Source organism: Passer montanus, unplaced genomic scaffold (assembly GCF_014805655.1).
Source record: "Passer montanus isolate IOZ18808 unplaced genomic scaffold, ASM1480565v1 scaffold3, whole genome shotgun sequence".
NCBI classification, from domain to species: Eukaryota; Metazoa; Chordata; class Aves; order Passeriformes; family Passeridae; genus Passer; species Passer montanus.
Window position 1 is genome coordinate 5507504 of NW_024367707.1, and position 13208 is coordinate 5520711.

Consider the following 13208-nt stretch of genomic DNA (forward strand, 5'->3'; position numbering starts at 1 on the left):
TCCCGGGTGCGCACTGCCCGCTCCTCTTCCCCCTGCTTCTCCTTGCGCTCCACCACAGAACGCCGGGCAGTGCCCAGGCGGGGCCATTCCCGGGGCCGTTCCCGGGGCCATTCCCGAGGCCGTTCCCGGGGCCGTTCCCGAGGCCATTCCCGGGGCCGTTCGCGGGACCGGGATGTCCTGGGCCGGTTCCGCCTGCCGGGCGCCCGTCGGAGGCCGCCGAGGCCCGGCGGGAGCGGGAGGCCCTGCCCGCGGCTCGCTTGTCAGGAGCGGCCCTGCCGAGGAGGCGCCGGGCCCCTCCGTGCCCTCGCTGGGCAGCGCTGCTGCCGCTCCCCTTGTTTCGTACTCCGGAAAGAAACGCAGAAACCCAGAGGGAAAGGGAGCAGCAGATTTTTAACAGCGGGGCAAGTATGAGCTGCTCTTATGCTCTTCGTGAAGAGCATCTAATCCTGTTGCCACGTGTGTGCCTTTCAAAAAGGGCAGCTTCACTTGGAGAGTAAGGTTCCTCTTGAGTATTTCAGGGATTTCAGCAGCACAGTAACTGAAGTTATTCATCTTCTCTTGAAGATTACGTGCATCAGGCAATCCCACCGTTATTTTTGAGGTATTTGGTAGCAGGGATCACAAGCTGAAAATGGCCATCTTGTGAAAATCATTTGGAAGGCTGCTGTCACTCCAGAGCAACCAGGACAGTTTAAACAGTGGAGAGTCTAATGTTTAATTACTTTGTTACTACTCAGCTAAAAATGTAAACTTAAAAGTAAGCAAAAAAACCACGACCTGGGTGTGATATTTAAAATAGCCATTTAGAGTACAGACATAAAAATCTCCATATGTCTGACTCTTGTCACTCACTGTATCTAGAGACAGTAACACCTGCTTTTTACTTCTCCCGCTTAATTTAGGCAAAGGAGGTAAAAACAGGCGACGAGGTAAGAATGAGAATGAATCAGAAAAAAGAGAACTGGTCTTCAAAGAAGATGGGCAAGGTGAGTTTTTAACTATAGTATGGCAGTGTCATTGTTTTCAGTCACATTTGTGTAAGTGACAGAATAGAGACAGGTATTCTTATTGGGGTTGTATTTGAATTCCATATGACATATTGAATGTAAGAGAAAGACAGTAGGAGAAGGGAAATTTTCAATATCTTCAGTGCTTAAGAATGGCGTTTCCCTGTCCTTGACCTTAGTGCATGGTCTGTGTAAAACAGCACTTAAACATTTCCTAGAAATCTGATAGCTTTGTGTGAGGGTCTGTGAGCAGCTGGCTTAGCAGATGTGGTTCAGTTTTGCCAGTAATTGTTCCTGGGATGCACAGTCCCACTTTCTGTTCTGTATGGACTCTAACATCTCTTGGATCCTTGACATCTCTTGGATCCGTCACTGATGTGGCAGAGCAGCTCATCTCACTGTTCTGTCCCCTCTTGGTTTGGTCCAGTTGGCTCCTGGGCTGAAGTCTAGCAGTTACTAAAACAGGAGGTGTAAGTGGGATGCTGTCAGCTGAGGTGAGGCACAAGAGAGTTCATGGGGATGGCTGGGATTCCCATCTGCCCTGCCTTGGGTGACAGTGAGCTCACCTCCCTTTCAGCTCGCCCTGTCTTGTGTGTGACACTCTGGTGCTTGCTCACATAATGGGAGTGCTTTCCTAGTAACCAGTAATCAGTTGGTTTGTTACAAATATGGGAAGGGTTTTAAAGGGATTTAAATCACTATAGAAGTGCCACTGAACAAATTTGTGGTATTTTGTGCTGGTTGTAAGCAGAAAAGGAGTTTATCTTATGTACATCTGTAACTTAAGATCCTTTACATCTCCCAAGTTAAATCTATTTAATGAAACATTATTCTCAGTTATGAACAGTCTTGTGGTTCACTGGACTATCTAATTTGTGTGAAATTCTCCAGTATTGTTATATTTTGTAGCTTGGTGAGGGAGAAGATGAAGTACAAGGTGAGGAGATTGAGGGTAGGGTTAGAGAGGTGCTTCACAGACCTCAGCTGAAGCTGCTGTTTGCCTTCCAGGCAGTGTCTGATAAGGGTTCTGTCCTTTCAAGGACAGTGGGGTGTTGTCCTCAGAGCCTCTGCAGGAGGGATTCAGAGTCTCAGTGGGTGGCTATACACAGCATGCAGCTTCCTCCTGCCTCAGTGAAGCACTGAGATGTTGTCCTATAAGAAAGGTGCTGTGATGTTGTCATGTACTTTCATACTCTGAGTGTGACTCAGTAGCTCTGAGGTTTTCTGTAGCAACATTTGAGAGGGAGCAAAAGGGTGGATGCAACCAAGAAGGAGCAGTATTTGAAAGTGTTAACATCAACAGTGATACAAAACAGTGATACATTCAGGAGCCTGTGTGGGTGCTTGGAGCTCCTGTCAGCAGTTCATGTTTGATAAAATATTACAGCAGATTTGGGTTACAGTGGAAGAATTATGGGTTGTGTCTTGAAGCTGGATTTGTTCAGAAGTTTTGCTCTGTGGCACTTTGGGACGTGACTTAGCGGTGGACTTAACTATGCTGGGTTAATGGTTGTACTTGTTGATCCTAAAGATGTTTTCCAGCTTAAATGATTCTGTGTTTCTGTTACCATCTCTTTCAGAATATGCCCAGGTGATCAAGATGTTAGGCAATGGAAGACTGGAGGCATTATGTTTTGATGGTGTGAAGAGGTTATGTCATATTAGAGGGAAGCTAAGAAAAAAGGTAATTCTGAAGCATTGCAATAGGAAAGAGTGATGTTATGCATGATATGTAATTGAAAAATGTACATATGTATCTCGTTACAAAAATTAATATTTCTACTGCACTTAATATTTTAAACTACTTTTTTTTATAGTAAACTAGTCTGTCCTTCTGACACAAGAATAGGCAGTCTTTGTCTCTTGGGTGAAGCTCACAGTTGAAGGGCTGCCTTTCCATGTGCATGTTTCAGGGGAAGGTTTGTTCAGCTGCTTATGAAAGACAAGCTTTTCATATTTTAGAAAATTATGCATATACATAATAATAAAAATCTCCCTAATTGCAGATGGGGAGCTTGGTGACTATTTAGAAAATACACCTCCAATGCCATTGTTTCATTGTCCACTTCATCAATGCCCAAAATATTTCTGTTGAAAGCTAAATCTGCGAAGATTTGTACCTTCAGGGATGTCAGGTGTTAAGTGTTTGCATTCTTAACTTTGCCATCTTCAGATGGTGTCCCCTGGCCCTTCTCAGGGTTATGTCTTGCTGTCCTCTGCTGGTGTATGGTAAGGAGAAGATCCCTCAGTCTGTTTCCAATGACAGCAGACATTCACTGTCTCCATTCTGGATTGTTCCATTTTTTGGACAGCACTGAATGCATGTGTCTTGGGATCAGTGTGAGCAATGCTATAGCTGCCTGCAAGAAACTATTGAAGGTAGTGGAGAATGTGCATAAATAAACACCAAGTGCTGCAGAATTAATTTCTTGCTACAAAAAGCACCACTTAGTTATTCATTATGTTTAAAAGAAAGGAAATTCCAACTGAAATTAGTTTCAATTCAAAAAATCAAGCGGACGTGGGATAGAACCCACATAGAACCACCCTGTATTTAAAAGCATGTCCTCTTCTGCAGATTTCTGGTTAACATAGTTTCTAGAAACAACTCGGTTCATTTTCTTGTGCTCTTTCCTATTCTTGTCTGTCACCCCCTTCATCAGTTTTTTCTTTAATTTTTGCCCTTGAGGAGCTCAGTTCACAGAGTTCACGACTGACGCCTTGATGCAGTCTGTTTTCTCAGGTATTAAGGCTTATTAAACATCCTGTTGGATAGAAGCTCTTCAAAGAACTTTGATTACCCTGTAATAGCTCCATAACATGTAAAAATAACTATGAGTATTTATGACAGTGGATTTGCTGTTAAAACATTAAATTGGATATTTCTAGCATACTGGTTAGAAAATGAAGGTGGTGGCTGTAGCGAAAGGTTTATGTCTCTCTGTAAAGCTAAATGTGCACTTTGGTTCTTGTGTTATACAACAGAAGTCGAATTTCTTTAACACATGTTTTCTCCTTCAGGTCTGGATAAATACATCTGATATTATATTGATTGGCTTAAGAGACTACCAGGTAAGAATTCAGTAGAATATGCCACTATGAGGACTATCTTACAAGTAGCTTTATTTACTGTTAAATTGCAGCAGGTGTTGTGAGGAAATTCCTGTCTAACTTTGCATTTGTATTAAGTTATGCTAAATCATGATTTTTAGTTTCCTTGTACTACAGGAAGATTGTAATGAGTAGACAAATTCTGGTTTGACTTGTTCTTCTAAATTGCACTCACCCTAAATTTGTGAGTGAAGATGCTTACTGTCATCAAGCTTGACCTGTTTTTTTTTCTAGATGTAGCTGTTTGGTGCTTGCATCCTGTGGTACAAAAGGAGATTAAGTCAAGTACCAAACATTTTATTGTGATAATTAGAATTGTTGATAATCAGAATTTTGGGTCCTTGATGTTTAGGCTTTTACCTTAAGAGGCAAATTAATCAGTAATTAGTTTGTACTAAAATTTCCAAAAATGAAGGCATAACTTTACATAATATAGACAGTAATGGGAAACAGTTGTCAGGTCTTCATTAGGTGAATGCCTTTCAGGAATGTTAGTGTTGTCAGCAGTTGTTGAAGATAGATTCTGCTTCTGAAATGTGCATTAGGTTTATAAAACATTTAAGATACTGTCACTTACTGTATATAATAAAGTACTTAAAACTAGGAATTTTTTGGTTTTGACTTTGCCAAGGGAAATACAGGTTGGATATTAGGAAGAAGTTTTTTATGGAAAGAGTGATAAAGTACTGGAATAACCTGCCCAGGGAGGTGGTGGAGTCATCATCCCTGGATGTGTTTAAAAAAAATGGAGGTGGCACTTAGTGCGATGGTTAAGTTGAGGTGCTAGGGCATGGGCTGGACTCAATGATCTTTAAGGTCTCTTCCAGCCTTGTGATTCTGTGATTCCTGATTGACCATCAACACCTCACTCCGTGTATTGTCTGAAGAAAGGTTAATTTCAAAGGCAGGAAACTGAACTTGTCAAGTTGTTGAGTACTCAACATTTCTCATTTGTCTCAAATTCTCTTTTGTCTTGTTGCCCAGGGAAGTTGTGGATGCCCCATCCCTGGCAGTGTTCAATGCCAGATTGAGTGCCCTGGTCTAGTGGAAGGTGTCCCTGCCCTTGGCAGGGGGTTGGAAGTAGATGATCTTTAAGGTCCCTTTCAATCCAAACCATTCTGTGAATCTATAAATTAATTGTAATTGGGGATAATTAAGTTATCACTCAGAAGAAATTAAAATACTCCAGTGTGTTTAGTTCACATTTAAAGGAACTGGAGGGGAAGGAAGAATAAGATGTTCTTCTATAAATATTATAGGTGTAAATAATATAGTAAATAACATAGTTATTGTAAATAATACAGTCTGCTGAAGTTAATAGTTTTATTTTTCCTTCATAGATGACTAATATGTTCTAATAAATTCTTATTTAGGATAACAAGGCTGATGTTATTCTAAAATACAATGCAGATGAAGCCAGAAGCCTGAAAGCGTATGGGGAGCTTCCAGAACATGGTAAGAATCTTTTCACTTCAAACTGGAAGTTCATGCTGGATAAGAATACTCAGTCTGTCTTGGCACAGTGTGAGTGCACTCCTTAACTTCTCTAAATTCCTTCGTAGCTAAAATCAATGAAACAGACACATTTGGTCCTGGAGATGATGATGAAATCCAGTTTGATGATATTGGAGATGATGATGAAGATATTGATGATGTAAGTAGTAAATGTGTATTTTTATAATATGCTTGAAGTTCTCATCTTTGGCAAGAAGCTGCTGTTGTTAGTTCTACAGCAAGGAATACATGGGTGTTCAGGATAGCTTTGCTCCTCAGGGACAGCCTCAGGAAGTGGTGTGGTGCATTCATGTGCCAGCTTTCTGTCCTCTCTCGTGTCCTACGGTCATTCCTGCTCTGGCCTCATGGCAAACTTGGTGTCATGCTGCTAAAACACCCACAGAGAGCAGTCTGAAGGTGCCTAAAAGAAAATCAATTGTTTGACACCCCCACAGTTTCCCAAGGTTTAACAACCTTGCTGTCCCACCAGAACTGCATCAATAATTAAGGGATTTGGTTTTTAAAAACAACAGTTTTAAAGCTCTATTTTTGTTTACATAAAAACTCCAAAAAGCTACATCCAAGTAGTTTTTCTAAAGTTAACCATAATCTTGACTGTCACAGTCACTTGTGTTACTGCTTACCATTAAACTGTAGTAATTGGTCATGCACACTCTGAAATTATAGTAGTAAAATTGTTACAACTCAAATTTTATAGTAAATTGCAGAAGTAGTATTTGCTGTGCAATGTTTTCTAAGTTGATGCACTTTAATTTACAGCTGAGAGATGGATGTGTGCAGGGTCAGCTGGCTGAGAGGATAAGTAGTAACTTACTGAGCCAGTGAGTTAACTTAATTGGATAGACTGTTCTAAGAATACTATTATGCTTTAATTCTTCATCTTTTTAGTCCTCTCTCTCGGTTGACAATATGACTAATTCTTTTAAAATGCTTCCGTTATTCTGACTTTTTTGAGGTTATCAATATATGATCAAGTCAAAATGCTGAGGAATTTTTCTTGAGACTTTTGAAAATTTCACTTTGGGCCTGTCAGTGGTTGAGCTTACTGAAGATTTAGCTCATTGAAGCTAGAAAAACAAGTACTGCATGCTTTTCATAAAGAGGCTATTGTAAAACATCAAAGAGATAAGTAGCTGTAGGACAAATTTGCAAACTAATGGATCTGTGTGTGGGGTTAAGTGAGCAGCTATGGTTGTCCTTAAGCTTTTGGCAGCTCTTCAATAAAATATTAATATCATGCTTTAAGAAAGTAAAAGATACAAAGAAAAGATGTGAGTAACCTCTCTGAGGATCACCATCCTATATCTGGAATGAAGTGCAGTTCCAAGGTCATTGTTAACAGGAGGAACTTGGTGGAGCCTTTCCTTTGTTTTTTGTAGCAGAAGCACGATTAGAAAGTCACTACTTAGGGAAGTGACTCTCAAATTTGGTTTTATTTTTGTTTTTGAGAATCATGGGCTAGTTTATGGCTGTTCTAGTGATGTATAATTGTATTGCAGATACTGTGGTTATGCAGAATTGCTCACCTGCATGCCCAAGGCTGGTGGGCACAAAAGCAGGGAGTAATTGTTCATGTGTTAAGGAAACAGGGCATGAGCTGAGGCAAAACAGCTAAAACTGTGCTAAGTTCAGGAATTTTCCTGTTGAACTGTAAAAATAAGTTTAAAAAAAGAGTTGTTTGATGAAAAATACACTTGGATTAAATACATGGTGTGGTGTTCTTGCTTTTCAGATCTAATTTGGAACAGAGGTTTACATTCCAACTTTTTTCCTCCAAGGATTGTTCTACATTGATACTTCGATTATTTCTTGGGTGACATCCCTTACTTTTAAGAAGACTGAAAATTCTCAGTAAAGAGTGTAGTTTGTTACATCAAAAGGATTTATTTTCAATGTTTGTTTTAAAGTATTTATATTTCTTTAGAAATGGATAACGCTGGATTATCACAAAGGTTCAATGACATGCCACAAATATTTTGTCTCTTCACCAATTAGAGCTTTTATCTCTGGATGTAAGTGAGATACAGTGACATGGGCTGTAAAAGACTGCATTTTTCCCTCTTCTGCTTTCATCACTACAATTCCAGTTAAACTTGTATTTTGAAATAAAAATTGTTTACCCTGTAATTATCATGGATTTTGATTAAAGGCAAATAACCCAGTTCAGATTAGTATCAAATCATACTATGCAGTGTCTGTCCTTATACCCCTTGCCTTGATGTTAACTTTAAAAAAGATTTTGATAATATAAGAGGGAGGCAGAAATCTGCATTTAAACTCACAATGCATGATGAATCTGCTTTTCGTGTCTAGTAGCATGCTGCTATTTTTATACTGATTTTGATAATTAAAAACACCTATTATTTCAAAGATGTCAATTTTCCATGCTGGAGGGAGGGGTGGGAGAGGAGTAAAGATGAACAGTGAGCAGCATCTCAAATTTGCAATTTTTTGGAAACTGCCGTTGTTGCTGCGGCCGAGCTGCAGCTGCAGATGATGAGCACTGGGTGGCACCCGACTGAACAGGGAGACACAATGCAAAGCCTTCACAGTGGGGTTTGTACTGAAAAATGCATAAAATAGGTTTTCCCCAAAGTAAATGCTTAACATTCTTGATATGGTAAACATGTAGAATATTTTTACATTATATAAAAGGTTATGTTAAAAGTAGAGTTTTAATCTGAAATTCCATACATTGTAAGGTGCAACATAAAAGCCTATGTGAACTTTGAGTAACAATATAAATAAGAAAATAAGTTTGTGTCAAAAGTAGAAAGAATCTTTTCATCCAGAATAAATCAATGAAACAGACTACTGGAAAGATTCTTGTCCACCTTCAGACTGGATGAGTCAGTTGAGAAACTGAATAAAGACTAACATCATCATGCAAATATTATTTTGTGGTAGCCTTAGTGTCTTTGTCTTTAATAATGTATTTAACAACTCTGAAAGCAGGTTAATGGGAAAATTCCTTTTGTGCCATAAAGATCTGATTCTTGACACTTGTATTCCTTATACAGTGTTTTTGGTATGATGTAAAGTGACTACCCCAATAGATAAAAACAAAATGGCTTTAAATACAGAGTGGCCTCTTTGCTTTATATGTATTTTTAAGGAGATTTAAACATCCAGAGCTTTTGTAGAAATGTCTTCTCTTTTTCTTTCATTGTAGTGTCTATTTTCCTTACATGGATCAGGTACCTTCCTCTAGGAAGAACGTTTTCTTAGTATTAAGTAATTATTTCATGTATTTTAACTATTTGTTGTAAAAAGTTGGTAAGTATTGAGGGAAAGATACTACCAGTACAGCATTCTTACTCAATTGATCTTAAATGTATCCATTTACTGTCTTTGTATGTCTGTAAGGTTCAATTGTGAAGGAATATAAATGGTGTAATGTTTCTGAATAAGGCTTATAAACCACTCCTATGCTCATTGGTTTCCTGATTGTATTCTGCAGACTCAGCAGCTCTGAAAATGCTTAAAAGCTCTCAAAGTTCTTGAGATGCAAGTGCAGAAGGTGTCTGTCCTTTCAGTTGTACTGGCAGGAAGGTTAGTGATTAAATTGCAGAAAACGTGTACTGAAGATTCAGGTGTTATGGGTACTGTGCTTGCCAGTCTGATCTTCTGTATGTGAAATGTAAATGCACGGTCAGTGGTGAGGGGCAACACGTAGGCACTGCTGCAGTGCTCAGTGTAACACAGACTTCAGCTGTGGTCTAAGATGGAACTGTTCCTGTCAGAATCGGTTGTGGTTTGCCCTGAGGTTCCTTCCAGTCTTCATTGCCTCCAGATTCATGTCTGGCTTAACCTAAACTGCAGATTTTAAGGAAATTTCTTACTTTTGTGGTCAAAGATGGAACTGTTCCTGTCGGAACACAGAATCGGTTGTGGTTTGCCCTGAGGTTCCTTCCAGTCTTCATTGCCTCCAGATTCATGTCTGGCTTAACCTAAACTGCAGATTTTAAGGAAATTTCTTACTTAACTATTTTTCCTAGAGCACCAGCTTAACACCCTTAGGTTTCTACTCATAAGCTGGGATGTATTGCTTTTGTGAGTATCCTTGGTCACCTTGTTTCTGTCCTCTGCTAAAGCTCCCTTCACAGTCCAATCTAGGCAGCTTGGTATCATTCCTATTGCCTTTTTTTTTCCTTTGGGGCTGGAAAAACAGCTTGCACAAGAAACTGTCTTTCCCATGTCTCTATTCAGAGGACAGTGGTAGAACAGCAGCTGCCAGCTAGAGCATTGCAAGGTTGCTGACTCCAAAGCTGTGAAAGGCACTCCATCTGTAAAAGTATTTCCTAGATAAATTTTTAATTATTCTTGTGTGAGAATTGCAGCTGGCTTTTTCCCTAGAGTGCAAAATTGAAAGCAGGGATACAAAAATTATTCTGCCACAGCTAAAATACAAATGTGTTCTCTGTTTGCCACTTCAAGGTTTTCTCTGTGATTAACATTTTGAAAAATTATTTTTGTCCATTGTTCCAAATCTCGTCTCTTCACCTTACAGTAGGGGCAACTGTACATTTGCTTGGAGAGCCCTAATGCTCTTCCACCCTAATCCTTAGATACAGTCCAGACACAGCAACTGAAAAAAGTGTATGAGAAGCAACCTCTTGTTCCCTCCTCAAAAGGAGGAGCTGGTAACCCATGACTGCTGAGCTCTGTGCCATTTATTTGTTACTGCTGATAGGTTGTGTCATGGCTGTGCTCTGCATGTGCCAGCATGCACATCTGAGTACTGTGTGCTAGTGCCATGCAGATATGTGGTACATGCCATAAATCTCATCTATATGGTACCATATTATACACACACACTCTTAAATTAGTGTACAGACAGAACCTGCAGAGGTTAGGCTGGCACAGGGGCTGCTTTGTCCCCCTTTGTCATCCATGGGTGATGTCCATGAATGTCAGTGAGCTGATGACCAAGGCTGGCAGGTTGCTCTGGTATCCAGCCACACTCCACAGTTCTTCATGATAAACTGGTAGAACTGGTGGCATCTCCAAGTGTGAAATAATGCTGGGACTGCTGCTCCCCGAGACCCTCTGGCCATAAGGTAAGTCCTGCTCTCAGGTGAATCAGGGTGTCAACTGTTCCTGCAGTTGAGCAAGCTCCAATCTAATCCATAATTATTTGCTGTTACTGGCTATGAGTATCAGGGGACTTGAGTTTCCCTATGGTTCCCTGGAGGATTCAAACCTAGCTTTTCCTCTGTGGACACTGTGCTATCCTATAGGCAGGTTGACTGCTTCATAGAAGAAAACTTAAATGTAGCTTTTTGGAAGATGTGTGGGAAGAAGGAAGTATTATCTGAAATTATGTTATATTGTGAGTGCAGCTTTATTTATCACTTTAAACTTGAGGCCCAGGGCTGGCTTTTCTGCAGGTAGCTATTGGCAATGCTTTCTCATTTTGTTGCAAAAACAAGTCTTCACAATTTACTTCTTGGGCTGTGATTGCCCTTCGTTTTGGAGAGGGAGAGAGAAGAAGGGAGGATGCCTTGGCTTTGTTACATTTTTAATCACAGCAAGCAAGAGTCAGAGTTCCCATTGATTGATTCAGGTTACAGCTTGTGCTATCTTGCCCATCAGATTGAATGCCAGAGCTCAACATTCTGATTATAAAATGCAATCACAACCAAATAAAGAGGCAAAGTGAAAACTGTGAGTACCTTTATTTAATAATTGCAGCTAGTTTAGTGGAACAAAAAATACTTTCAAAAAATGCACAGATAAGACTGTTCTTCATTTTTTTTCTGTGTTTGTAGAGAGGACACTTGCACAGCAGTTTTATTTATATCCAGGCTGCCAGCTCAAGGAAGGAAATCTTCAGCAGAAGCTGACAGAGACTTGGGGCCTCTTACTGCATCACTCACTTAGCTGTAAATTCTCTTTTGAAGCCCTCCCACTGTGTTTTGTAGGCATTCATTTTTCCCTCTTGCAAAAGTGGGTGGCTTGTTGTGTGTCTAGGCTGTGCTGGTGTAGGAGTCTGTTCTGTGGTCACCAGCATCTGTATTCCTTAATCAGCCCTACTCTTCATTATGGTCAAATTAATGAATTTTATTCCCAGTTGAGGAAGATGATCAGCTAAATGCCTTTGTGTGCTTGGCCTCTGGAGGGAGCAGACAAACAAAAAACCAAACAGACCTTGACATACAGGAGCAAGCAGGGTGCCTCAGCATCTCAGTAGGAAGTTTCTAGTCCAGGCTTTCAGGGATTCTGAGGTGTCCATGTCTGCAGTAAGTATTGCCAGCAATGAAAATACACTTGAGGTTTTTTAGGGTTTTCAAAGTAGGTCACCTTCCTAGAGAAGGAGCTGATTGAAACACGTTAGTGTGGGCTTAGATGCACCTCTGGCACTGGCAGCAACACACAACAGATACTGCTGTTGGCAGCTGGAGTAAATACAGCCAAGAGCAGCAGAAATACTGAAGGATCCCCGTGGGAAACCCAGAACTGTGTAGGTTACATGTGTTCCACTATCAGTGGTGCTGGCTGTCAGGGAGGATTCAGCCTTGTGACAGGTCCTCAGGACAGTGACAGGACACTGTGGGGACTGTGTTTAGCCTCAGTGCTTGGAGAGGAAAGCCAAGTGCTGCACAGAGCCTGAGGAAACAGCTTCTGACTTACAAGACTTTGAAGCTAACTGTAGTAGACAGTGGTGGAGGGTGGAGAAAGGAGCATTAATGAGGTTTCTGAGAAAACCTCGACAAAAGACAATTTTAGTCTTTTGCTGCCTGACCCAGTAGATTGTTCCACCCTGCTCAGGAAGATGTCTAGAGAAACTACAGTGATTAGTGATTAGACAGCAGTAGTCTTCAGGACTTGTCAAGAAGCTCAAGACTGAAAAGTTGTGGAAGATCTTGCTGCCTTTTCCCCCACTGTACAGTGACTATCCCAACTTGTCTTGCCAGCTTGCTCTGGAATACATTGAGATGTTAATAATGAGCAGTTGCAGCAGTGGCTGACCAGAGGGAGTCTTGCAACAGCTCTGACACAGGGACCTTTTTGTCTTGAACAAGTGACAATATGCAGCTAGATCATAAGTTTTGCTGAAAATAGCAGAAGTAGCCAGTGCTAAGTAAGTGTGTGATGGAATATACAGAGATGGATCTTCAGATCTGATTCTGGCAGCCCTGTTAGTTGAAAGTATCTTTAAAAATGTCCTAAGACTCACTGGAGTCCTCTTGAGGGACTGGGTCCCAAGGAGTGGGCACCTGTATCTCACTGTGGTTGTCAGCTGCATCCCCTTAATAACAGCTTTTACCAGTTCCAGCCTGGCAATGTGTCTGGATTGCTGCTGTTAACCAGAGTATGGGTGAGTGAGCAGAATCCTCTTCCCAAAACAGGGCACCAATTTCACAAAGGTGTTGGAAATGTGCAGCAGCTTAGGGATTGTTTCATTAAAAGTGTGGGTGTGTGCCACCTGTAAGTGGAACAAATACTGTTACTGGCACCAACTAGTGAAACAGTTGCTGAAAAGTGAAAAAAGCTTGTGCTTTTTTGTATTAAATTGTGCTTCAATCCTCAACAACTCCCATCTCTCCCCCTCCTCTCACCAGTTTGAATTGA

General features: G+C 40.7%; 1 protein-coding gene across 1 annotated transcript; it reads left to right on the forward strand.

Moving 5' to 3' along the window:
* The first annotated feature begins 902 nt into the window (after positions 1-902).
* EIF1AX (eukaryotic translation initiation factor 1A X-linked) lies at positions 903-8715 on the forward strand. The gene is made up of 6 exons (XM_039714363.1): positions 903-986; positions 2588-2691; positions 4029-4079; positions 5492-5573; positions 5681-5772; positions 7366-8715. The coding sequence occupies exons 2-6, from the start codon at positions 2608-2610 to the stop codon at positions 7369-7371; spliced, it is 315 nt and encodes a 104-aa protein (XP_039570297.1). The 5' UTR covers positions 903-986; positions 2588-2607; the 3' UTR covers positions 7372-8715.
* Positions 8716-13208: the final 4493 nt, after the last annotated feature.

Bases quoted from the DNA above. Each gene is read 5' to 3' on its own strand.
- EIF1AX (XM_039714363.1), top strand. From the start codon at position 2,608: ATGTTAGGCAATGGAAGACTGGAGGCATTATGTTTTGATGGTGTGAAG. The intron at 2,692-4,028 runs GTAATTCTGAAG...TTTCTCCTTCAG, and splicing joins GAGGGAAGCTAAGAAAAAAG to GTCTGGATAAATACATCTGA. The intron at 5,574-5,680 runs GTAAGAATCTTT...ATTCCTTCGTAG, and splicing joins TGGGGAGCTTCCAGAACATG to CTAAAATCAATGAAACAGAC.